Here is a 26,009-nt window from a genome sequence, read left to right on the forward strand (position 1 = left end):
GGTTTAATGACCAACTGTGGTATGATTTTGATTTGACAAAACACAGAACAACACCACTACAACACAATTCAAAGGAGAATAAATCCTGTGACACAGGTTCACAGTCCCAGAAGGCACATTTGGTAAAACATCACAATTCTTCTAAAAAAAAACAAAAAACCAAAAAACAAACAAAACCAAAAAAACCACCAAAAAAACCCAAAACAGAAGACCACATGCTAAAAGTTACCTTACTTGATCTTTTCCAACTCTTCCTCATTAGCATTGTCTGAAAATAAAATAGAGCATTTTAATTACCTTTTCTCTGCAATACAGAAAAGGAGGCCAAATGTCTCCAGTGGGAAAATCCACACTTAACCAACACCACAACTGAAGCAGCAACACGTGGATTCCAGCACCAGCTACACAAGAGTGAAATAAATCAATAAATCCAGGCAGCTGGCATGAACTTGTTTTTGGAGACAATGGATTATGTGAAGACATTGGGTGGGAAAAATCAATAAGCAATTAAAAAAAAAATTAAATTCTGGTACTGATAGTGACTTCAGTTTTGACTGATATCTGAATGACAGGTTTTTCAAGATTAATATTATCCAATTTTTCAGAATACTACTGTTCAGCTTACAGGTGTAGCCACTTAAGAAATATCCTGCTCCTTGGACAACATGATTCCATAACAAAATCATTAAGCTCATCACCTGCTTAATAGCTTCACAGCAGTAAAAATAGATATTTTGTTTGATATTTGGGTAGATGATATAGTGAAAAAATCATGCCTTGGCTCTTTAACTGAGCCAAAATTCAGTAGTGCTAATTACCTAAATACTTTGTACAGCCTTGGCAGATAATGCTCTGACATGACAGGAGAAAAAGTGGACACAGACAGAGATTCCTGGTTTTAAATAAGAGACAAAAATTTACCTGCTAACACAACTGCTGGATAAAGCAGTTCTGTGGAAAGACTGGGAAATTAATTTGTACAGTTTAATAACACTTAGCATCCTGCTGACAGTGAACAAGAATGTATCATTAATTCCTATTGAAAACTTTCTTTATGTCATGAAAAACAGGTTTGTTTGTTTTTTTTTTTAATTAACTGTTGCAAAATCATGTTGGGGCTTTTATCCAATAATGGATATAAATTTTGAAACGCAAGTATTTTCCTTGCTAAGAAATAGAATTTTTAAATGGAAAAAAAAAAAAAAAAAAAAAAAAAAAGTGAAAATGGGAGCAATAATGTTGGTTCCATATTTTTGAAATATCCAGGAACTTCTCAGATAGTCACATTTTGGGGGGAAGAAGAAAACCAACCAGCTGCTGAGGAGAATTTTTATGTTGCTGTGGATGATTAAAACCTAAAGCCTCGCTGGGAAGTTAATGGTAATTTTAAAAATTATCAAAAACACACTAAGTGTTTCTTCAAAGCTGGAGTAATCTATTTAACTTTTTTTTATAGTAGAGGCACATAAGAATTACACAGACTGCAGCAGGCCTTGGAGAAGAGATCTGAGCTGCTTCAACACCCTGCAGATTGCCCACCACTGCTGCATCCTACACAGCCCCAGGTCAGGGAACAGCTGGGCTTCAAACCAGGCTGTGAGCAAGGAGGAAAATGCAGCCCCAGAGCTGAATTAACTGCCTACCAAGTATTATTTCAACTGTGAGGAATTCAGTTTGGGCAGCAGCTGGAGAAACGTGTGCCCATACTTGTGGAGTGCATCAGCATCACCACCAGCTGCAGCAGCATCACCTGGAGCCATCATCTCCATCCTTAGAAGCCAATAAAATAAATACACAGCACACGACAGATTATGATGGACAATATACATGGGACTGTTTCATCTGAAAATATTTCATGCCCTGAGTTCATCTCTGTCTTTTGTCATTCTTTTTGTTTTCTACCTAAGTTGTTATTATTCCTTTTGCAAACGGCTAGGATTGGAAGGGAGCAGATGATCCTTAAGGTCCTTTCCAACCCTGGACATTCTATGATTCTATAAAATAAATAAAATTGAAAAACAGAATAAAATCTTTCATTTCAAGATTTAAGACAGCCAGCAAACTGGCAGCATATTAATGTTGTTAATATTTTCACATGAAGCAAAAAAGTATTAGGCACCACTTGGGATGAATTATTTAGGGAAACACCAATGCCTTGAATATTATCCTCATTAAATGGCAGCATCCAAGTAGCACTCATAAACTGAAGGTTTTATTCCATTTTCTATGGCATTAGGGCCTTGGAACAGTAGTTCCCAATTCCACATGCTCTGAGGCAGCCAGGATGACAACACCAAGCAGAGGAGCTGCAGGGATGATGTGCACATTTCCAACCATCAGGCATGCAGGGACAAGCAGCACACAGGCATGCACAGCACTGCAGGCACCCACAGGAAATACTTGTAGGATACTCTCTGAATCAATGAAACAACAGAAAATATCATTGGAACAGGTCTGAGAAAATCACTGTGACATTGCTAGCCCTGGCATCTTTTAAACTGGTCATCAAGAGGAGAAATCCGTGAAAAATACACACAAAGTACAATATAAGCACAGTTCTTAAAAAAAAAGAGGTTTTTTTTTGTTTTTTTTTTTTTTTATCTCACAGGTTTTAAAATTCTTATACATACACACTTTTCCCATACTCTTATACTTCAAGACTTTTTTGCTTACACTAGTTAATCTAAGCTATCTTCCCCCTTAAAAGAAAAATAATAAAAATGCTGCATTAATCTAAAGGACAAGTGTTGTTAACAAATGCAGATGAATTACTGGAACTAGTGCTACTGCATCTTAATTGTGTTAGGCTGGAAAAAGATTGCACTTTTCATTAAGGCTAAAGATATTTTAATGGTTGCATAAGAATAATCAACTCACCCATTCTGATTCACAATTTGCATCTGTTTCAATACCACAACAAATCAGATTGCTTTCATTTATCATAACTCAAGAGTAAAAGTAAAATCAAAACTTCTCTTCATGTGCATGGGATTTTTATGTTAAAAGCTCACACTTTCATGACTTTAGAACAAGCACTGGACTCCAAAAGGCAAAGACACTCACATACCAGCTTTGCTAAAAATATTGATTAGTTGACCTGCCCATATTTTTACATTCATATTTAACAATAACTGCAGGCTACTGATGCATTTTTTTCAATAAAACATGCTACAAGAATCAAACATTGTTTTCCTTTTTGTGTGATTATCATACTGAATCTCCTGTAATTCAAACCACTTCTGCTGGAAACAGCTTGTAAAACCCTCAAGCACTGTTCACTCAGTCCACCAGATTATATATAAATATCAGCTCTCAAATAGAACTACTGCCCTCCCCTAGTCTGTGACATGATTTTACACAGAGTTACACAAACATGCACCTGTTAATATTCTTAATTGGCACCTGAATCCAGAAGGTGTAATCTGGTTTGACCCTGGGAAATGGGACCTTCCAGCTCCAGAGCCTACAAAGCATCTCATCAGTCAGCACACTGAAAATCTGAATTTAACCAGGACCCCCCTCAGAAAGACAAGGAAGAGGATGCTCCTCCAAACCTCTCTCACCTCTCATTGCACACCGTGAGGCTTCACAAACAACAATTCCACCCAGAAGAAAACTCTTTCAAACTGCTTGTTTTTTCAGACATCTGTAAGAATGCCCCTCTCGCAGAAAGGCATTCTGCAAGAATGGAAGGCACAGGAAATCACCCAAATTTGTACCACGTAATTCAAATTTTATCCCCTGGCACAGGGGTGAGCAGTGCCAGCATTTCTCAGGAGGGATGTCAGGATTCACCCTCCCACAACACCCAGATCCATTATTTTGGCATGACAGAAAATGCTTTGCTACAGGACCTGTCCTCTAGATACACAAATGCATTCCCAAAAGAATTTCCCTTTTTCTGCATACCAGAGCATGACCCTCAGAACAGCTAATACCTCATTTATTCCCCCAATTGTCTTAATAACCTCTCTCATTTTAGGTTCATAGCATTAAAGTACCTGAAATGTCTTAGCAGTTAATTCCTGAATCCTTCAGCATGAAGATTTAACCATTTTAAACCATTTATGAGCCAATATACTCAAGCAATTTAGAGCTATCACTTGGACCAGCTAAAACTTATTCAGGGAAAAAAAATATTTTGAAATACAGGCCATACAGGAATAGCAAAACAATAGTATATAAAAAAATTTGCAATGACTAAGGAAACAGATGCATGTGGTATGAGAAGATAGAGTTTCTGTCTTCCATGCAGTGGTCATTAAAACACATTTAAAGGTACTCAGGCATTTTTTTTTTAATCTAAATATTTCCACTCTACTCTTTGAATTACTAAGCCATATAGAGCTATCCAAGCAGAAGGGATACAGTGTTCATCAAACACTGGGAATGTAGGAATTACTAAATTAGTACTTTATATGATGCACATTTCCAGATGGAAATCAGCCTTGATTCTCTAATGTAAGGTTTGAAAATTTATTGATCTCAACAATATTAAATTCAATAAAAATTATCTTCATTATTACAAGACCTTTAAAAGTGAAGCAAGGATGACAGTTTAATTAAGGGATACATTTTTTAAGATATCTACTCCTTAGAGAGTAAATAAAATCTGATAAATAAATAATTACACATGGTAACTGAATAAAGGAGAATTATGCCCTGAATTATTGAACCCCTCACACATTCATATACAGTAATTTGGTTTTAATTTTGTACGTCATCTTCCCTGCAATGTGGCATAAATTCTCTGATGTTACTGTATCTTTGTTAGAACCACTCTAAGGTCCATGTCTTAGGAAGACTGCTGTCTAGCAATAAATAAAAAATTTCAGATTGGAAAACAGATTCTTGATCTGGATCCTGGGCACTTTCAGAATGAAGCCACATGGAACAGTCAGAATGGGAAGGAAAGCTGCCTACTTGAGCAGAACTGAAAGGATTTGCTTACTAGTAACAAAATGGATAATAGCACAAAGCCAGTTCTTCCTCCCATTGAAACCATTAAAAATGCCCACATGAAAGACATGAATTAAACTTTTGTGTTCCAGCCCCACTTTCTCACCTGTGATTTCCCTGAGTTTCAGATACAACTGAGTGGCAAGGGGCCCATCCTCTGTGTATGTCAAAAAAAGGAAACTAATGTGCTGTCTTCATAGTCCTTTGCCCACATTAAAAAAAAAAATATTATTTCTGTGCTTCATGATTTAGGATTATGTCAGGATAATGCCAAATCCTCTGGGAAAAAACAGGGCTATAACCAGCTGACTCAGAAATGCTTGTCTTACACAAACAAATGCATTAAAAAAAAAGCCCAGAATTAAATAGATTTTTCAATGTTTCAATTCTGTTTTTCAATAGAATTTCAATTTTATCTGGACAAATGTGCTGCTACAAGAAAGAAAAAAATTACATTTTTTATACAACCTTCCTTCATATGAATACTGTTTTCCATCATTTTGGCTAAGTTCTAACAGGATGTCATGAAGAAAATTAACAGTCAAGAAGCCTGTTTTCAAAACTCTAATAAATACCTCTCTCCCACAACTGATTTACTACACTATTTAATAACAGGAGGAAAGTAGGGAAAGAACAATATTTCAAGTGGCCAATGCTCCTCAGGTATGGAGCAGAAGATGATGTGTCACACCATGGCATGGGGAAAAAGATGCTCTCACAGTAATATAGTTGACTGTATCCATGGAAAATTCCATCAGATTAATCACTTTTCTTGTCCTCCCTGAGGCCACAGGAATCCACATTATTTTACACCCTCTGAGCAAGATGTGATCTCTCTTCTTTCTGCCATAGGCAGAAGGCAGCTAATGAGGAGCTGATCAAGCACACCCAGCTGGAGACAGGAGGTGTCACAACTAACAGGATCTGTTAAAACTGGAAGTTGTTTTCACTTATTAACTCAGCAGCACAGAAAGCCAAAGACTGGCAAAAAAATTTCAAACAGAAAAATAGTAATTTCAATTACACAACCCTGTAATTGAAATCTGGTCATGAATTTGAGAAGTATCAAACAACATTTCACCACTCGATGACAAAAAGAAGCAGCATTCCCTTTCCTCAAGTTCCTTAATTTCCAGTTTCAAGTAGGATTTAAATGTTCTCATCCAGAGATGGCAGCACTAGGTCCAAGATCCTGCACCTGTGGTTTTTACCAGCATTTTTCCATATTAATTCAGCACTGTTCATCTGCAACTGACTCTGTCTGAAACTGAAGAACATTTCCATCCCCTCTGGGTCCCTCGAGGAGCACCCAGTTCAGGTGAAGAATACCAGAAGCACTGTTCAGCACTATTTTAAGAACTGGGAAAATCAAATTAACCTCATAAAATGTGGTTTACCCTTGTGCTCCAAGTCTCCCAACCATGAAAGACTCACAAGAGTGGGTGATGACAGAGATAAAAATATTTAAAATTACCGCTTCTTGCTGTTCTTCTCTGGGAGCCAACAGGACTGATAACAAAATACTTCCCAGGTCATGGTCAGGGTAATGAGGATCCTTCAGACTCAGAGTAACATCTGTTTGCCTAGGAAACAAAAAGTATATGCATTTATTCTGTTTTCAGGCTCTCAGATAACAACATTTCTGAATGACAAGAATTAAAAGCATCTGGGTTCACACGAAACTACTTGAAAAGGGTGTCACGAGGCCACCTGATTTCTACCTATAAATATTTCAGCCTAAACACTCATAAATAAATATGAAAAACTGCTGTTTCATGTTAATTACTCATAAATACGGAAGTAACTAAATCTGAACTGTAATGTTAATGGATTAAAAAGCAGAAAATTTAAACAGCAGGTGGTAATGCTGTGGATGAAGACAATATAAAAGCAAGATTAAAGCCTCTGAAGTCAATGTAAAATATGTCGTGAGCAATCAGTTAATATATTATTAACATTAGTATTACAGCAATTCCCTAAACATAAGTGGTTTTCCTTGGCTGTTTTTATGTGGTGTAGATTTATGTCATTGTTTTCCAGAATAATGTATTTCCAGTTCCTAAAAATGGCACTAGAAGACAACCCTGAAGAGTTACTCCTTAGGCTATACCTGTTCAATTCCAATGAAGTGATATCCAAAAATGCTGAACCAATAAAGTCATCTTGAAGTCCAAAGTCATAGTCAAAGACCTAGGATGCAGAGGAAATAAAAGCATTTTTCAGTATTGGAAATACTGATTTTTTTTTTTATTAATTTTTTTTAAAATAGATTTTCTTGCTTTATGAATGAGTCTTGAAACTCCTTTTCCATAGTTAGTCTCTCTGTTTCTCAGATGCTAAACCAGGACTATCAGAAAGTAATCTGCAGCTTTTTGCCCACAAAATCAAGTTAGAAGCTGCCTATATATATATATATATAAAAGTCAGAATGAATAATATACAGACATGGGGGTGTAGTGTTACTAGGCTGCATATGTGAACAGCATCAATTTTATAAATACATGAGAAGGATGTTTATAAACATAGACACTAAATGAAGAAGAACAAAAGAATAAATCAAGCTTAGCAGAACCACTGATCTGCTGCATGCTAACTGGTGCTGCTCAGCTTTGCAAAATTCAGGCAGAATGGGAGGATAGGACTGAGAAAAATGGGTTATTACAGCAGCTGCAGCACTAATAAGAGTTATAGAATTGTAGGTTTTGAAGGTTGTGTAAGTTTGTAGGGTTTAGAAATGCTGTAAAGAAAACAAAAACTTGATGGATATGCAAGGCAATAAGTAATGCTCCTAAAAATGGGACATTTATTGCTCTGCTATGAGGACCCTGCCTGCTGACTTACTAACTAAAAAGAAATAATCTGGATAAAATTTTTGGCATGCAGACAGCAATGTGTTCAGCATACAAACATTTTACACACATCATCCACTTGACACACTCTCCCTAGGAAAGAGGTCAATATATACACTCCTATTCCCATGCAGCCCCACTGCAGGGTTTTGTTTGGCACAAAAAAACCCAAAACTGGTACCTATGCTGCAAGTGTCATTGCCTAAATCTGCTTAAATCTCTTAGATCACTGCTTAAATCTCTCTCTTTCACAGTGCTGGGCACGTCCTCATCTAAGCTCAAGATGGGCAGGAAAATCACAATTGACAATATGATCAACTTCATACTTTTCTAATAACAATGTACTTCCTCTGAGCAGAATAAATGCAACAGCACAGAAGGATGCTTAGAGGCTTCTCAAGTGGCATTCACCTAAAAAAACACCTACAACTTCAACTAAAGATTTTATCACATGTTTGAGATCAAAACTGATACTGACCTGAAGCTTTTTATCCTTACAGATCCATTAAAAGGATGACTTCAGTGCTCTTGTAAGTTTCCAGTTTTACTCCAAGTATTTTTGATCTATGGTCTAATAAAAAGCTCAAGACTACAGTTTTTCCCACAGAATATTTAGAATTTAATTTTTGTCTACTGGACTCTACACAGCTAAAGATCTGGTTTGGATCAGACCACCAGGAATTACTGGGGCCAGAAAACTGTCATTCAGTTCCATGCCCATAAAGCAATAATCAGAGTTTTCCAGCTTCCATTCCAACATGGGTAGCCAAGAAGTACTAATGGCACTGCTGCTAATTGCTCTGGTATTAAAAGAGGCATTGCTGCCTTCTTTTTCATTTAAACTCAAACTAACCTGTGATGTACTAAGTAGAGTTAGCATGTTTAATTAAAAAAAAATTTAAAAAAAAAATTAATTAAAAAAAAATGTAAAAAAAAAAAAAAGAGAGAACATAAAATGTTTAAAAAAAAAAAAAAGAAACCCACTATGTTCAGATACAAATAGAAAAAAGCCCAAAACTCATTAAAATTTGGCACACACCTTGATAAATTCTCAAATTAGCCTCAGCAGAGAATTGCCTTTAGTGGATAAGACTACGTTTCATATCAGAACCACGAAATGATATTTCCATAAATAAAAGGGGTGACATCATCATGAAATATGTTTACTTTCTTTTTACATCTCCTAAGGTCATGCTAAATCAGCATATAAAAAAAATTATGGCCTGAAATACACAAAAATTCCTAAATTTGCCTTTTTAATTTTGACATAATTACACAGATGTAGTTTAAATAATTTTCAGCTATAGACAGTCTGTTGTAATGGTGTATTGCACAATAATTTTTCAGTACACAAAAATTACAGAATAAAAATTACTTCAATAACTCTTCTGTTGAAATTTGACAGTAAGACAGAGCCTCACCTTTATATACAATGGTTCTCTTGAGTTTTCTATAAGAATGCAAGCTTTTTCTTCCCACACAGGATTGAGGTTCTTGTGTATTGTTTTGCTTCTGAAGACTTCTTTGCCTCCAAGTTTGAACTTGACATATGGATCACTGGTTCCTGTAAAAGACACAGATACTCTGTTAATGATGAATTACATTAAATTGCCTTAAACAGGACTAGAGTCAATTTCTAATGATAGTAAGAAACAGCAGAATTTTTTATTTTCACAATTTATTTTCTACAGTGCCATTCCTCAGAATGAAATTTTGTTACCATGAAATGGGTGCTTGCATCACTTTCTAGTGTTTGCAATCCATCCACAAAGTCATAAATTAAATACTGGCTCTTGCAGTGTAGCTTTCACTTAACACAATTATGTGATTATTAGGGGTAGGATTTAATCTTAATGCGATCACAAAAAAAACAGACTATAACCTTAAAATTGTTTCTGTGAAATATTAATCCATTTATCCTACACCTTTGGGAAGGCACAGGCTCCACTGACACCACCACTGCAATTTTTTTACTGACTTTGCTGTCTCAATTGACTTTACTTTCCCTTCTCCACGGTGAGGAAATCAACTCCAGAGTCCACCCAAAGGTCCCAGACACTTCCTGCAGGAATCACCACCCACGATTAACAAATGAATTACAATTACCTATGGCCAGGAAGACCACCCTGAAGGGAACTGGAAGAGAAATGTCAAATATGGCACCAGTGGAGGATGGGTGGGATGTGCTGTGGGATCAACAGGGAGAAGTGGTGGTGGAAGGAGGAGTTTGGGCTGTCCATGGGGGATCCCATCCGTGTCCTCTCCCCAAAACCCCCACGCAGGGGGGAGAGCAAAGGCAGCAAGGAAGGACCTGATGGTGCACAGAGCACCTGGAAAGGCTAAGAAATAAACCCCTGGTACAGGACTGAAGAGCCCAAAGCAGCCCAGCCCAACAGCAGGACCCCCAGGGATGTGAGGACCTTGGGTTGGTGTCCCTTCCCCTCCTCACCATGCAGGACCTGAACAATCTCTGCATGGGGGTCAGAGTCTGAAAGAAAAGGACCAGTGAGATACTCCTGAGCCTTCATAATATTGGGGTCCAACTGATACAAGACAAATAAAATAACAACAGTAATAAAATATAATAAAAACAGTAATAAAATAAAATAAATAAAATAAAATAACAAAACAGTAAAATAATACGATAATAAAACAAATAAAATAAAAGGGTAATTCCAGCATGAATGATAATTCCTTCTGCAAAAACAATAGCAAAACTATAGCAGAGACTTTTAAATTTTTTTTTTTTATTATTCCTTTAATGAGACCTCCATACTCTAGAGGCTTCTGTGTTTATATCCACTGGGAAAAAAATAGGTTTTGTTAAAATTGCAATATTCTCTTCTGCATATAAAGGCTGGCATGAGCAGAGTTCTCTGCACTATTTCAGTGAAGCCACAAGATGTCAGTACTCTTTACCTAAAATTGTATATCCCTTCTTAAAAAACTTAGTGGGAACCTGTCACCTCACCATGTGACATATGCAGTTATTCCCTTCTGGAACTACTGAGGCAGAATTTAAGTGGTGTAAAAATATTTAGTCTAAAACACAAGGAACAAAAAGTCTCAAAAGAAAAAAAGGGGAACAATCAACTTCCTCCTTGGCTACTCAAGTAGCTTCTTAAGGCAAAGATCCCAAGTTTGAATTAATGCTGTGAACTCTGAGGAGTATTTTAAACATGAACACCAGCAAATCAACAACAGCAATCCAAGATGCAGCTCCCTGAAAGCCATATTTCTCCTGCCAATTTTCCTGAGAATTTCCATGAGCTGCAGGTCACTGAGCTCTGTCTTTTACAATGCAGCCTGCACAAACCTCAGAAACTCAAATTTAAAACCAGAGTAAAACACTGTTGTGACAGACAGACACAGTGAATGGTTTGGGATCCAGGTGTCAAATAATCTAATATTAATTTCTATGTGTAATTTAATAGCAGGGTGGGTGGGCCAAGTGTTAATTTCAGTGTACAACACATTGCTAAACCTCAGGGTTTGTGTCTCTGTGCTATGAATGCCAAGAGACCTGATGCAACAGGTGGATGGGAACTCAATAGGTCCACATAGGGAACATCTCCAAGCCCTTCACAGACATTTTCTTTGAAGAAAAATCATCAAAAAATTAAAAGTGTGTGTGGGAAGAAATACAAGATAAAAAAAAAAAAATAAAATCATCAGGCATACGATCTTTCATCAATAAATAGCTTCACCTGATGGAGGAGAAAAACAAAGACCAACACTTAGTTCTGCTGAGCAGCATCCAGACACCTCCAGCAAAGAAGATCCAAGTCACAGGGTGCCAATTTATATTATAATAACAGCAATAGCCATTTTCAGATAAATTATGTAACTTAAATGTAGCAGTTGTGCATTAATATTAGTGTTACAATATTGTAATAGTGTGATGAACACCACATCAATCATCTGATAATGTTATTTAAATATATTATGTAGTAATATATTACATATTCAATTTCAGTCAACGCCAGCAATTCAATTCACATACTTTTTTCTCTTTTAAAGAAAAAATAAACTTAATTTACTTGGGAATTTATTGATAACAGTGCTTACAAGTTCATTATACAAAACCAGAAGGAGCCTGCAAGCCTGTCACCAACTCTTGGTATTCAGGTTTCAGCTTTTTCATCAGCTTCCTTCTTACCCAACCACCTAAATGAACCTGAAAAATCAGGGTTTAATGGCACAAACATTTGTTTTACCTGTAGCCACCAAGAACATCACCCTGAGCCTTCACTCCTGAGTTTAAAACCTTCTCCCAAGGAAACCCAAACCCTGACACACTGTTGTCTGGCTGAAGCATCACCTCTGTCAAGGTGTCATGGGATGGAACCCTCTGTTTTCCTTAGCAAACACTGGCACAACAGGCACAGAAAGATACTGCCAAAGCATGGGGTCCTCTGTGCAGACACATCCAACTTTACACTGGATATCAGGAAAATTTCCTCTATGAGAGTGGTCTGGCACTAGAAGGGGATGCCCAGGGTGGTGGTGGAGTCACCATCCCTAGAGGTGTTCAAAGACCATGTAGGTGAGGTGTTCAGGTTTGGGCCAGGATAAAGGTGATTTTCTGTCTTGTACTTTTGCTTTCAGCTCAGTCTCCTGTAAGCAGCTGCACTTGCTGAAATTCACAGCAAGTTTCCCAGTCAGTGTCTGCTTCTAGGACTGATACCACTGATGTTTAGAGTTACTGCTGGAGCCTGGTGTGCAGAGCCAAGGACACTGCTCAGCTCTGAGGAACATTTTACCCTCCAGAAGGAATAAAGAGGTCCCACCTGCAGCCTCCTTTGGGGAGGAACAGACAAGAGAGATGCCAGAATTGACCAAACAGAGGATTCCATCCCATACAGAGAAGAGGAGAGGAAAGGAGAGGAGAGGAGAGGAGAGGAGAGGAGAGGAGAGGAGAGGAGAGGAGAGGAGAGGAGAGGAGAGGAGAGGAGAGGAGAGAGGAGAGAGGAGAGAGGAGAGAGAGGAAGAAGAGAAGAGAAGAGAAGAGAAGAGAAGAGAAGAGAAGAGAAGAGAAGAGAAGAGAAGAGAAGAGAAGAGAAGAGAAGAGAAGAGAAGAGAAGAGAAGAGAAGAGAAGAGAAGAGAAGAGAAGAGAAGAGAAGAGAAGAGAAGAGAAGAGAAAGAGAAGAGAAGAGAAGAGAAGAGAGAAGAAAAAAGACAGCTGTAAACACCCAACAAGCATCACTTCCATCACTGCAAGTAACTAGACGATGTACACGTTTCTAGAAGCAAATGTTCTTAATTTTTTATGCTTAGACCTGTAATTAAAAATATGTCATATTCCTCCATTTTACCTTCAGTCTTGGAATTCGTACATTTTATCTAAAGCTACTTCAGTCACAGCATCCCAGACTGGTTTGGGTCAGAAGGGACCTTAAAGCTCACCCAATGCCACCCCTGCTGCCATGGTCAGGGACTGCTCCCCCAGCCCAGGGGGCTCCAAGCCCCATCCAAGGTGTCCATGAAAGCTTCCAGGGATGAGGCAACCATAATTAATGCTCCTTGACTTAATCAGCAAGGAATCATGGAAGGGTTTGGGTTGGAGGGGACCTTAAAGCTCCTCCAGTCCCACCTGGACAATCCAGGGACCCCTCCCCCAGCCCAGGGGGCTCCAAGCCCCATCCAACCTTCAACACTGCCAGGGATGGGGCAGCCACAGCTTCTGGGGGCACCCAGGGGCTCAGCACCCTCACCCCAAAGGATTTCTCCTCTCCATCTCCCCTCTTGCAGCTCCAAACCCTTCCCCCTCGGAGGCTCCCATCCCTCCAGGCCCTTGTCCCAAGTCCCTCCCCAGCTTTCCTGGAGCCCCTTCAGGCACTGGAAGGTGCTCTAAGGTATCCCCATGGGATCCTTCTCCAGCCTCAACACCCCCAACTCCCTCAGCCTGGCTCCAGAGCAGAGCTGCTCCAGCCCTCCCAGCAGCTCCAGGGCCTCCTCTGCACTGGCTCCAACAGCTCCGTCTCCTTCTGCTGATGGGGACCCCAGAGCTGGACACAGCTTTACCCCAGGGGGGTCTCCCCAGAGCAGAGCAGAGGGGACAATCCCCTCCCTGGCCCTGCTGGGATCACTCTGGGGATGCAGCACAGGACAGGGGGGGTTTGATGGCTCCTGCTCAGCTTCTCCTCACCCAACACCCCCAGCTCCTGCTCCTCAGATCTCTACAGACATTCTCCAGAAACCCTGGGTTTGTGTTTGGGATCTGACCCAGGCCTTATTGGCCTGCATGGGGTTGGTATGGATGCACCTCTCCAGCCTGTCTCCTTTGGGTACCACCATATGGACGGTTTCCCTTCCCACCAATTAAACCACTCTTCACACCTTGGTGCCACCAGCAAACTTGCTGAGGGTGCATCAATCCCCCTGTCCATGTCACCAGACAAGATGTTAAACAGCACCAGCCCCAGGATTAACCCTTGAGGAACACCACTCATCTCTGGTCCCTACTTGGACACTTTGAGGGTGACCAGCCATCCAATTCCTTATCCATCAACTGATTCATCCATGGAATCCACACCTTTCCCATTTAGAGACCAGGATGCCATGCAAGATGGTGTTGGTTGCTTTGAAAACGTCCAGGTAGATGACTTCAGTTTCTCTCTCTTTATCCACCAGTGCTGTGACCCCATCATAAAAGGCCACCAAATTCTCTGATTTTAACAAATATAAATAGTGATTCTCTTGTGCAAGAGTTGCCAAGTCTGCCTTCTCCTTGGCCTCTAGCACACCCCTAAACAGCACAAATAAACACTAAAAGCTCCAGCTTTTTCCACAAAAAAAAACCCCTACTTTCTGTCTTCCCATCCCTCTAGCAAGAAATCATCCACAAAATTCACCTAAAGATGACAGTGATTTGCTTAAAAGATAGAAAGCACTTCTGGAAAACTAGAAGGAATGAAGATGTCAGTTAGAAATTCACAGTGGGCACACAGGATGCAGAAATTCTTCCACTCAAAAGTCAACAGGGAATAAAAAATTTTAATAATTCAGTGCCCATTAAAAAATATTGGTTATAACAATCACAGCTTTTTCTCTTCCTTTTGAAGACTCATTCCTATCACAAAGAAAGCAGATTTAGTGTTGTACCATGTAGCATATAAGTGTCTCCACTTAGTTTGGTAAATAATAATTTAAGCAAATATTAATTATGCCTGAGAAGCAGAAAGACTGGAAAAAAAGATTTCCTGGCACAAGGTAGAATAGACAAAAAGCCAATGTGCAATAATGAGCCTAATTTTAAAACAGCATTTAAATTTCACTACAGGTGTGGCTGAGGATTCAGTTAAATTGGATTTAAGCAAGGCACAGAAGTGTTTCCCTGGCAGCTCAAATTACTGTTTTAGCTAGTACACTTTAATATAAACACCATTACTTTTCTTAATGAGAGAAAAAACTGTTTTCTCAGCACCTAAGATCTCAGGACTGAAATTATAATCTACCTGAAACTGTTTAAAATCTTCCTTAGCTTTTTCAAAGCATGACCATTTGCTTTTCAAGGCAGGCAGCTCTTACAAAATCAGTCAGAGGTTTCACCTCTTCAGGGACAAAGACAAAGGGCTCTGGTTTCTTTTCTCTAAAAATCACAGCTCACTGCTGGTCTTATGTATTGTTTTTGTATTGTTTTACAGCAGCAATATATATATATTGGATATACACTTGTAATTGACCAACATGTGAGCTGCCCTTGTGTCAAGGTTTTGCCTCTCCAGTAAAATGCCCAAGTTCTTCTCCAGACCTCAGAGATAATGCAAACTGAACACACTGGCTGCAAAGCTGAAATAAAAGCTGAATCTGAAAATGTAAAACAAAAAATCTAGGTGAGGCAAAAATAGAAGCCTTAGCAGCCTGCAGCCCACATATGTCTGGCACAATAACAACAACAAAAACCATACAGTGTGTATTTACTATCTGGATGCTCATTGCACTTGCAGTCTCAGCTGAAGTGGGATTTGTTTGTGCAGGAAAAAACCTGCACTACAAGGAAACATTCACAGAAACACACTGTGTGAACCCTCCCTTGCAATAATATTTTAGTTTACCAGCTAGAAAACCCTAAATTTGGTATTTCCTTGTTTGCAGGCAGTCATCTGACGACAGACAGAATTATGCACAGGAGCAGAACTTTCTACAGACAGAGAGGTGTTTGATGTCTTCCAATCACTGAATTAACAGAAAAACTAATAAAATCTATTGAAAAGGAATGAAAGCTCAGCCTCTGCAAATGACAGCAGTAAATACATTTTGAAATCTGCAGTTAGCACTACGCTCCATGTGTCCAGCAATGGAAAAATCCATTTAACTACACACTCCATTGTCACACATAATTAAACTGAATGATAAACACACTCCTAAAACACTTAAAAAACAAGCATCATGGCAATGAAAGTGAAAGAACAGATAACTGTTTGACCTTTGTTATCAAATACATGTATTTGCTGAATAATCAATTCCCTGGTGCATTTATCATGGAAGAAAGGAAGAAATTGGATTTATTCTAAGTACTGATCTTAAACCAGAAATAACCATTTCTAAGAGATGGTAAAAAAAAAAAAAAAAAAAAAAAAAAGACTAAAGGGTATAGCATAAAAAATCATTTTTAATACTAGTGTTATCACTAGAATCTGCAAACAAATTATGATTGGTTTTATCTCTTCCTTCATGATTGGATGGGGCCTGGAGCAACCTGGGCTGCTGGGAGGGGTTCCTGACCATGGCAGGGAGTTGCAACTAGATGGTTTTCATAGTCTCTTTTAACCCAAACCATTCAATAATTCTGTGATTCTGTGGTGTCCACATACATAGAGACCACTTGGGAATGGATTGTGCCTAATGATTCATCTTCCTGATTGGAACATGGTGACAAATAAACACAAATACAGGCCTACCAGGAGCTTTACATCACTTCAGGAAAAAAAAAAAAATAAATCATTTTCCTAAATCTGAGCTTCTGTACAGTAAAATTAGGGCCAGGTTAGTACAGGTTTCATTTTCCAGTGTTGAAAATCAAGTTCTGAGCCCAACCAGATGCTGAGGTCACTTTTAGACAGACAACAACTTTCTCTGAATTTTCACAGCCACAGAGCCTCACAGAAGAAGTCACAGCACAGAGAGAAACAGCCTCAGGAATGCAAGGTTTCCACTCCTCCTGCTTTTCTGCCAAAACAGACTTGTGCAGCCAGAAGATTCATTGGCCATGATCACAGCTTAACTGGAATGGCAAATTTGTTCACCAGCCATGGTAAGAAAACAGCAGTGACAGTGACAGACAGCAGTCAGAAAAGGAATTTTTGCAGTAGAACCATCAGCCTCTCCTATTGGCAAAACTCCATTTCTTGTTATCTTGAGAGGTACCAAGAATGCAAGTCAGCCAGCTGGAAATCAACAGAGAAGGCAAAAACATCATCAGGCATCAAGATGAAGTTTTCTGATTGAAAAACAGCTGATTTTTTACCCCTGAGAGGAAGATGACAATGCTCCCCATCAAACTGATGTTCATAACAATGAAAAATTAACTACCCTGCTCATCATTTTGCCTTGTTTTATTCCCTAAAATTTTTGCAAGAACTGGAGAAATCAGTCTGAAAGAACTGGCAGAAGCTGGGATTAATGGACCACGCTAATTTATTGTCAAAATATCTTCTTGAACACAAAGAAGAAAGGAACATTTTGCAATTAGACATGTTGTTGGCAGAAGTGTAGGCAATCTGAGGTGTAACTGGGTGACAGATTGAGAGAACACAAGATCTTCACTTTCCAGAGCTCACTGGATCCCCAGTGATGTTACACACACACTATAGTTCAAAATACTGCTTTAGATAGTGCTAAAAGTATTAAAAGAGGAGCATAGGAAGGAAAATGCACAGAAGGAAAATAGCATTAAATTATGGGAGGGAAGGATTTTTGGCTCATCCACCCTTCTGCAATACATAACTTGAAATTTTCCATTCCTGCCTTTAATTACAACCATATTCACTAAGTGATCACCCAAGACCAGAATGACTCTGATCTCAGTAATTTCTCTGTATTGATAAATTAATCCAAAACCACTCTCTACCTGTAAGCAACAAGAGTGGCAACAGTCAGATGAAAGCAGTGCCATCCAATAGTAAAACAGCAGAGAAATTTTAAAAAGAAAGTTAAGAAACATTTTTATTCCTTCTCCTACTTTATCATGAGAGCAGCTGCATGGACACACAAGAGCAACAAAAACACATTAAATCAAGGGGGAAAAAATCCTCACTTAGCAGCCTGAAAAAAAACATTTTCAGAGAGTTTGACTTCTCCATATTTCAAGTTATATCATATTTGAAGCTTCATCAGCTCAAGGTGTGCCACTTAATGCAGGTACTGACTAACAGTTTGAGTTACAGTGTGCATGAGCACTTCATGTTTCATTAAGTCTTAAGTGACCTGTAACTAAAGCACAAAAAAAAAAAAAAAAAAAAAAAAAAAAAAAAAAAAAAAAAAAAAAAAAAAAAAATCCCCAGAAATCACTTCTGAACATCTATTTTTGAGTGCTGAGTGGAGAGTTTCAGTAGTTTCTTTTTATTTCACAACCCCTCAAATTGGGTTTTTCTAGAAAAAAAGAGACACTTTTGACATCAGTTCTCTGAATAAAGTAAGGATTATTTTATTGTTCTCTTTCTATTGCATTTTTATAGGTTTCTAATGTAAGGTACATTCTACTTTACACATGCACTATTACAGGAAAAGAAATTCTGGTCCATTCAGACCAATGGATATTCTACAACCAACTTCAACCGATGAGAAATAAATTAAGTAATAAAAAAAACATAGAGTGCACCTGAAGTGCTCAGGAGCCCTGACATTTGGTATGGCTGACTGAAACTACAATAAAACTCCTTGCCCCACAGTTCCTCTCAGGCATCTGAGCTTTCCCCATGCACTGCAGAAATTTCAATTTCAGGTGCCTAAGAGCAACTAATAAAAAAATATTTGAAAAAAACACAAGAAGGTTCTTACAGCATTTACCAGTCATATGCTTTATAATTATATAATTTTAATTTTATTTTAAATTTATTAAAATTATATTTTTATTCATACTAATAAACATTTCTGCAAATGCTCCACAGTTCTCATAAATAAACCTCCATAGCCAGAACACTGCTGGGGCTTTTTACTAAATTTTTCACCACATTAAATAGGCTGCTGCCCACAGGTGCAGGTTGTGGCTGAAAGTACTCTGCAGACCCCAAATAAAATATTCTATTTGGGTGCCTAAATATCAGGGAGGTGAGGAAGGTGGTGAATAGCACAAGCTGTAAAATCCCCAAAAAAGATATTTTTCTGCCAAAGAAAGAAGAATATTTTTTCTGCAAACAGCCACCCTGACTAAGTGGACATTGTGCTGGGGTGGGGGTCTCATTCAGGAGCCACCTGGACCCTGCTCTCTCAAGCAGGGACCCTCATTATGGGCAGAAATCATGGTTATTGCTGTGTCATCCCCTCTGGAGGGGTCCAACTGCAAAATATGCCAAAGTCTCCCCCAAAATGGTGGGGTCAGGGGGCATGAAAGAGGCACCCTCAGAAAGCTGGATGTGAGACCAGCATCCAAGGACCAAAACTTCCTACCCAGAGCATCCCTGGATCCAAGGGGGGTGAGATCTTCACTATCTCTTCTTTATCCCCCTGTGTCCCTGTTTCTAACCTTATCTGGGCACATCAGGGTAACATTTTCTAACTCTGTGAAGTTTTACTCCCCGTTGCTTTATTAAGTTTTCTTAGTTGTAACCTGCTCTGTTGATCACTTCCTGAAGTTTTCCTAAATTGCAACCCATTGCTTTGAAAGTCCCACCATTTCTAATTCTCCTGGTTGCATTCCCACATGCCTTATAATCCTACTCACCTTTAAATAAAGTTGTGTTTTTTTAAAAAAACCCTGGGTTTTGTATAAAAGGTTATTACCCTGGGTAATAACCTTACTCCTGAGTACCCCACAGGGAATTCCCAAACTTACTCCTGCCAGATGAGTGTTTAAAAGAGATCAATTAGAGGAAAATTGGGCCCAGATCACAGGGGGTCCAGTCCCAACCTCCCTGGGTCGACCCCCACTCTGGAGAATCCTCCCAGATGTGCCCACTCCCTGGGAGGTGGAGATGTGCCCCAAAAAATCCCTGTGGGAGGGGGTATTTGGTTGGTCCCCCCACACCTGGGGAGCTGTGCCCACCCTGTGAGAGGTGACAGGGGGTGGCAGGGGGTGACAGGGTCCCCATCCCTGTCACCTCCTGCTGGGGGTGGCACCAGGACAGGACCCATGGGCAGCTGCTGCCAGACCCTGCCAACTGCTGCTGCTTCCTGCCAGGGCTATATCAGGGCTGAGTTTTATTTGGGAACTCCCTACTGCAGGAATTTTCATGGGAAAAATGCCCAGGGGTGGCTGTTAAAGCCCTGGTTGTGTGTTATGTGATCAGCCCATAATTATAAATAATGCTTTAATAGGGTAAATGAAATCATTTAATAATAATAATAATAATATATATATATTTTAAATCATTAAATTCATGAATCCTTATATTGTTAAATAATAATTACTTTATAACCCATTAAAAATAACTACTCATAACTACGAATAATAATAACTAACTAATAACTAATAACTCAGTAATCCCTGGGACAGTCCATTTTCCTATGGGAACAGCCCCCTGTTAAAACCATAGGAAGGAGCACTTGGCAGCCTTCTGGGAAGGTGGCCAAGCACTTTTATCAGGTGTTATCCTCCTCTTGGTATAGAGACATGAGGTAGAAAAAGCCCAAGAGCCTCAGTGTGGTGGAAGAAATACAACCAGCCTGATGCTTACTGAAATAAAAGGGGGAAAAAAATAAATAAATAAAAAAAAAAAATAAAAAAAAAGAGTTGTGAAAAAATGTTGGAGTGGATTTTGCTCAGCTCCTCAAGCAAAGAAGCTGCTTCCTCTGGAGTCACCAAGGGGATTTGGGTACCAGCAAGAGGTGAGGACCTCCCAGAGGGTGTCAGGAATTCCTGGCTTTGACAGGAACAGAAATCCCCATGGGAAGCAAAATGCTGCAGAAAGAGGTGATGTCAGCTGCTTGGGGATGGGGAGACCCAGGAGCAGTGAGGGACCTGGGAATGAGCATCACCTCCAGCTGAGAGCAGGAGGAACCCAAGCAACAGATTGAGCCTGGGAAGTATTTTCCCAGTTTACATTTTACTTGGTTGGTGCCTGATGATGATAATTACCATGAAGCCCAGAGTCCCTTTAGCCCAAGATAAACTCACTCTAAAAAAGGGACAAAAGTTCCCTTTAGGCATCTTGGCTCAAATTGAGACAAAAAAGCACTGTCTCACCTAATGAGTGTGTGTCTTTAAATAAAACATTCTTTAAATGCTTTTACAGGCTGTGAATGCTGGCACACTTATCTGCCATATTTACATGATTTACATATTTACATATATTTACATGAATTCCAGAGCAACAAGCATGCCAGGCTAGCATTTCATGTTTCAGCTTCTTATCCTTGTGAAGGAAAATCAGCATTCAAAAATTAGTTTTACCAGACATTCATATCCCCAGGTATTTTTAAGAACTACTAAGTGTATTTCTAAGAGTCACATAAAACTCAATACAGTGCTCCTGAAACACCTTCATATTAGCTAACATTCCTGCCCATTCTGATTTAAATTAAACATGATTTGCAAAAAAAACCAAAAAAAAGCCAGCAAAATCATTAGTAAATAAATAAATAAAACCTAAAGATACTTCACTTGACTGAAAGAGCATCCGAATTCCATACCTAATTAATAGGTTAAAATAAAAATCCAACTAAAGAGCTACGTTGACAAATCTTCACAATTGATGTCATGAAAATAGTGATTCAAAAAGCCTTTTAAAAATAAATTAGCATTTGGATACCTGTCATTGCATGAATAGCATTTCTCTTCATTTATTGACTATTGGCCACATTTGGAAATGCCACTACAAGACTGCAATGCCAATAATCCTCTAATTTTATCTAATCTCTCCAGGAAATAGAAGAGGGGCATAATCCTATTATTCTCAGCTGTGTCACAGGCTTAACAGTATTTCACAATAAGCAAACATTTATTCCATAATCTTGTTCTACCTGGATCATAAGAATGAGGAGTTTCTCAGTCTCCACAGCTACACTGCATATACTGTATTTTAATCAAATAAAGGAGTGAGCCTCAGTACCCTACAATAGTGATCAGACCCACAGTTCAAACATAAATAACATGTTCTGTTATTAAATTAAAAGTCTTTTAAACCATTTAGCCCTGTCCATTGGCTTCCTTCAACACTGTGTCACTGCAGAAAATCAGGAGTAGCTTAAAGGGCTACTTAAGCATCTCCCTGGACTTGTTATCCCACTCTCACTTAAATTTCCTGCATCCTGAAAATGCAGATGTACACAGACCTATTCACCAGACAAAATCAAAAGTCTTGCACTCTGCAAGTTTTTCAGATCCTCCTGGTTCTGGCAGTCACCTTTCCCAGCTGTACCCAATTTCAGCAGCTCGGCTTCTTACGGATAAAAATCCATTCTGAGTGGCAAAATTACCAGACTGAAATGGAGCCTTTTTTTTAAACTGCACCAACTGTGCAGCATCTCTGGATTTCTTCTTCCCTTCATTCCTAAGTTTCAGTTCCAGCCACCTAAGGATCAACCCCTCAGCTGCTTCTACAAAGACTGGATGCTCCTGGAGAGCTTTACTGAGCTATCTCCAGGAGAGATCTGGCATCACCATCCATTTAGAGGTCAAGGCCTTAGACAACAATAAATTTCTCTTTTCAGGAACCCTTCCTGCAAGATTTTGTGCAGAAAACACATAAGATCTGAGAAAATCCAGCAAATGCTCCCCCCATCCTCAAAAAAGTGTTTTTCTTGTATTATTTAGCAAGATTGAGGCACTCTTCCTGCATTCCGTAAAGAAAAAAAAAATCTAAAGCCAGAGGGCATCAAAATCATCCCATGTCTAGGCTGTTTTTTGGATATGACACAAAATCCTTGGGATCAATCTCTGGGTTTTATTTCCCAGCTTTTTATATTGTGGAGCAGCAAAACAGCATCATTCAGTTTGCAAAAAAAAAAAAAAAGTACAAAAGGGAGTGGATTCCAGGCTCCAGTGAAGTAGAAGAACACTATGAGGAAAGCACATTTTACAACACTTAAAAGAGTATTTTGATACCTTCCTCTTGACTGAAGAGAATCTTAAAAAACTGATATAATTCCTCTTTTCACCAACTGTGTTAAAACATTTCAGTTTGCATCTCAGAATGAGTCTCTTTTATACCCAAAATGAACCAGAAGGCTTTTGGTTTGTTCGTTTGTTCGTTTAAAAACAATATTTAAGATATTGAAAAATATCTATAAAGGCATGTTATTATTTTGAAGTCACCACATAAAATACACACAGAAGAAGTCAGAGACAAGCAACAAATCAAAGGGTTCTGTATAACCTAAAAGGTTTAAGTCAAGAAAAAACCTCTTAAAAATATACATAATATTACACAAACACCATATATGACAAAAAGCAGAGGCTAAATCAGAACTGAAAAGGAAAACATAAAGATGTAGCTAATAAGGTTAACTTTGTATTATTTTGAACTTATATTTATTATGTATTATTATGAGCCAGATCCAAGACTACACAGTTTTTTCCCAGTCTTACAGGAAAAAAAGTCTCAGAAAACACATTTTTAAACCCTAGCTAAGCACATGGCTTACTTTAGGAGGGGTTTATGTTATAAACCACACTCGTGGTCACTTCAGGATTCTGCTGGAAGCCAAAAGGTGAACTCTCCCATCTCATAGCTGAGATGAAGCTACACTGCCAGAGCTCTTGGAAGGGAAGGTGGATCAGACTAAAGAGAGAATTTCTTGTGAAGAGGAGTTAAAATGAATAGTTCCATTTCCTTCTGTCACACTGCACACTCCAGAGCATCCATATGGCTTGCCACAAGGATTATTTTCAGTCATTTGAGAAGACAATGGCAAGACATCAGTCCTCTTGTGAAGAATGTTCTGTTCCTGTTTTGTTGTGACTGTCAAGGGTGCTATTTATCAACTAATAGCCATGACTAATGCTGGCATGGCTAGCCACATAAATATAGCTGCAATCTTTCCCCCTTCCCTTCTGCAAGTGTTGTCGTGTCTCTTTTTATCCATTTGGGGAAGACAAAGTGTGCAGAACACTCACGACACGAGGATTCAGCTTGGGAGTTCCAAGGCTGCAATATGTTCAGCAGCAGTTTTTTTTTTTTTTTGAAAAGATATGTGACACTGCAGCTCAGAAAGATAAAGAACAAAAAGCTAAAATTAAAACAAAATCGTTTTCTACTGTGTAGCTCAGGTCTTCTCTAAGGGAGAAGTTCACAGTATTGGGAGAAAATTCAACCTCCGGGCTCTAAGCAGAGGATCTGGAAAAAGTTTTAGAGGAAACAAAGGTCCTGTGAGCTCCGTGCTCTGCCTGGGGCTGTGCAGGGAAAGAAGAGGGGAGACACGTCTGTTATTTACCCCCAGTGTCCTCCTCGTAGCCACAAAAGAGTTTGAACCAAAAACCTTCAGACTGATGTATTTTCTGTGCTTTTCAAGGCCCTCTGTGGATTTCCCCTTCATGAACTCACTGGATCTCCTCTTCCACCCATATAAAAATTCAGAAGAAAATTTCACAATCCCAGGTTGGTTTGGGTTGGAAGGGACCCTAAAGCCCACCCAGTCCCAACCCCCCTGCCATGGTCAGGGACCCCTCACACAGCCCAGGGGGCTCCAAGCCCCATCCCAGGTGTCCATGAAAGCTTCCAGGGATGAGGCAACCATAATTAATGCTCCTTGACTTAATCAGCAAGGAATCATGGAAGGGTTTGGGTTGGAGGGGACCTTAAAGCTCCTCCAGTCCCACCTGGACAATCCAGGGACCCCTCCCCCAGCCCAGGGGGCTCCAAGCCCCATCCAACCTTCAACACTGCCAGGGATGGGGCAGCCACAGCTCCTGGGGGCACCCTGGGCAAAGGATTTCTTCCCCATGTCCAACCCCAATCTCCCCTCTCCCATTTTAAACCCTTTCCCCTTGTCCTCTCCCTACCCCCCCGTGTCCAAAGCCCTCCCCCAGCTTTCTTGGAGCCCCTTCCGATATTGGAAGGTTGCTCTGAGCTCACCTGGGAGCCTCCTCTTCTCCAGGCTGAACAACCCCAATCCCTCAGCCTGGCTTCCCAGGGAGCTGCTCAGCCCTCTGAGCATTTCAGGGGCTCTTTTTGTTGCCACTGATTTTTTTTTTTAAGGGGATCTAAAACGAGATGTTTACTGATGAAACACCACTCCTGTGCTGCAACACTTGAGGAGGTTGCCTACCTGGTCAGGCAGCATTTTTCTGAACTAATATTTCTAAAGCACTTGGCATTTTATACATCATTCATTACATACACATATACCATATACATATATACATATACATATACATATACAGTATTCATTTCAGAACCTGGTATTCCACCTCAGAAGATGGATCTCCTGTCCTTGGTTTACTCTAGACCTACGATCCTGCATTATGGGGGTAGAGAAGATTGCAGAGGTTTTCCTTGCTACAGGTAACTGCATTTATATGCATGTTTCACTCTATTTATAAATAATCTAAATGGTGGATATGACTTATGACTACCAACTAAAACACATCATGCAGAAACTGGGAAGGTCCCTCTAGCTCACAGAACAAAAACATTTAATTATTTTTCACGAAAAAAGGCAAGTTTTCATAGAATATCAATACATCCAGAGGAAGAATATATATAGAAGTTTGTTCTTGCAACAGGGAATATATTAAAACTTCAGTATCAGTGGTGTGACCTCCCACCAATGTAAACAAGGCTCCTGCTACCACATTTGGGATCTGGAACTGGGAGTTTCTCTCTTAAAGGGGATGTCCTGTGGCAAACCCAAATCAAGCTGCTAGATCTACCATCCTCATGTTGCTCATGATTTCCTTACCTGATTTTAAACATGAGCATGTACAGAGGCACAGAGGCAGCAGGGAAAGCCTGGAAACATCTAATTTTTTTTTTGTTTGTTTGTTTCTTTTTTTTACTGCTTTTATCTTTAAACAGCTCCAGTATTTATCAGTTAAGCAACCAAGGAGCAAAATAAGCATCAAGGCAGCATTTGTGTCAGCATGACAGCACCAATCTGCA

The 26,009-nt window shown here is 39.3% G+C and overlaps 1 protein-coding gene across 1 annotated transcript in view; it reads right to left on the reverse strand.

Annotated features, from left to right (window-relative positions):
* MCTP1 (multiple C2 and transmembrane domain containing 1) overlaps positions 1-26,009 on the reverse strand; it is a 288,956-nt gene that overhangs the window by 145,171 nt on the left and 117,776 nt on the right. Inside the window, 4 exon segments of the mRNA XM_071729851.1 lie at positions 230-268; positions 6,434-6,542; positions 7,070-7,149; positions 9,230-9,372. Coding sequence (XP_071585952.1) covers positions 230-268; positions 6,434-6,542; positions 7,070-7,149; positions 9,230-9,372 — 371 coding nt within the window.

The sequence above is a fragment of the Heliangelus exortis genome, chromosome Z (assembly GCF_036169615.1).
Source record: "Heliangelus exortis chromosome Z, bHelExo1.hap1, whole genome shotgun sequence".
In the NCBI taxonomy this organism is placed as follows: domain Eukaryota; kingdom Metazoa; phylum Chordata; class Aves; order Apodiformes; family Trochilidae; genus Heliangelus; species Heliangelus exortis.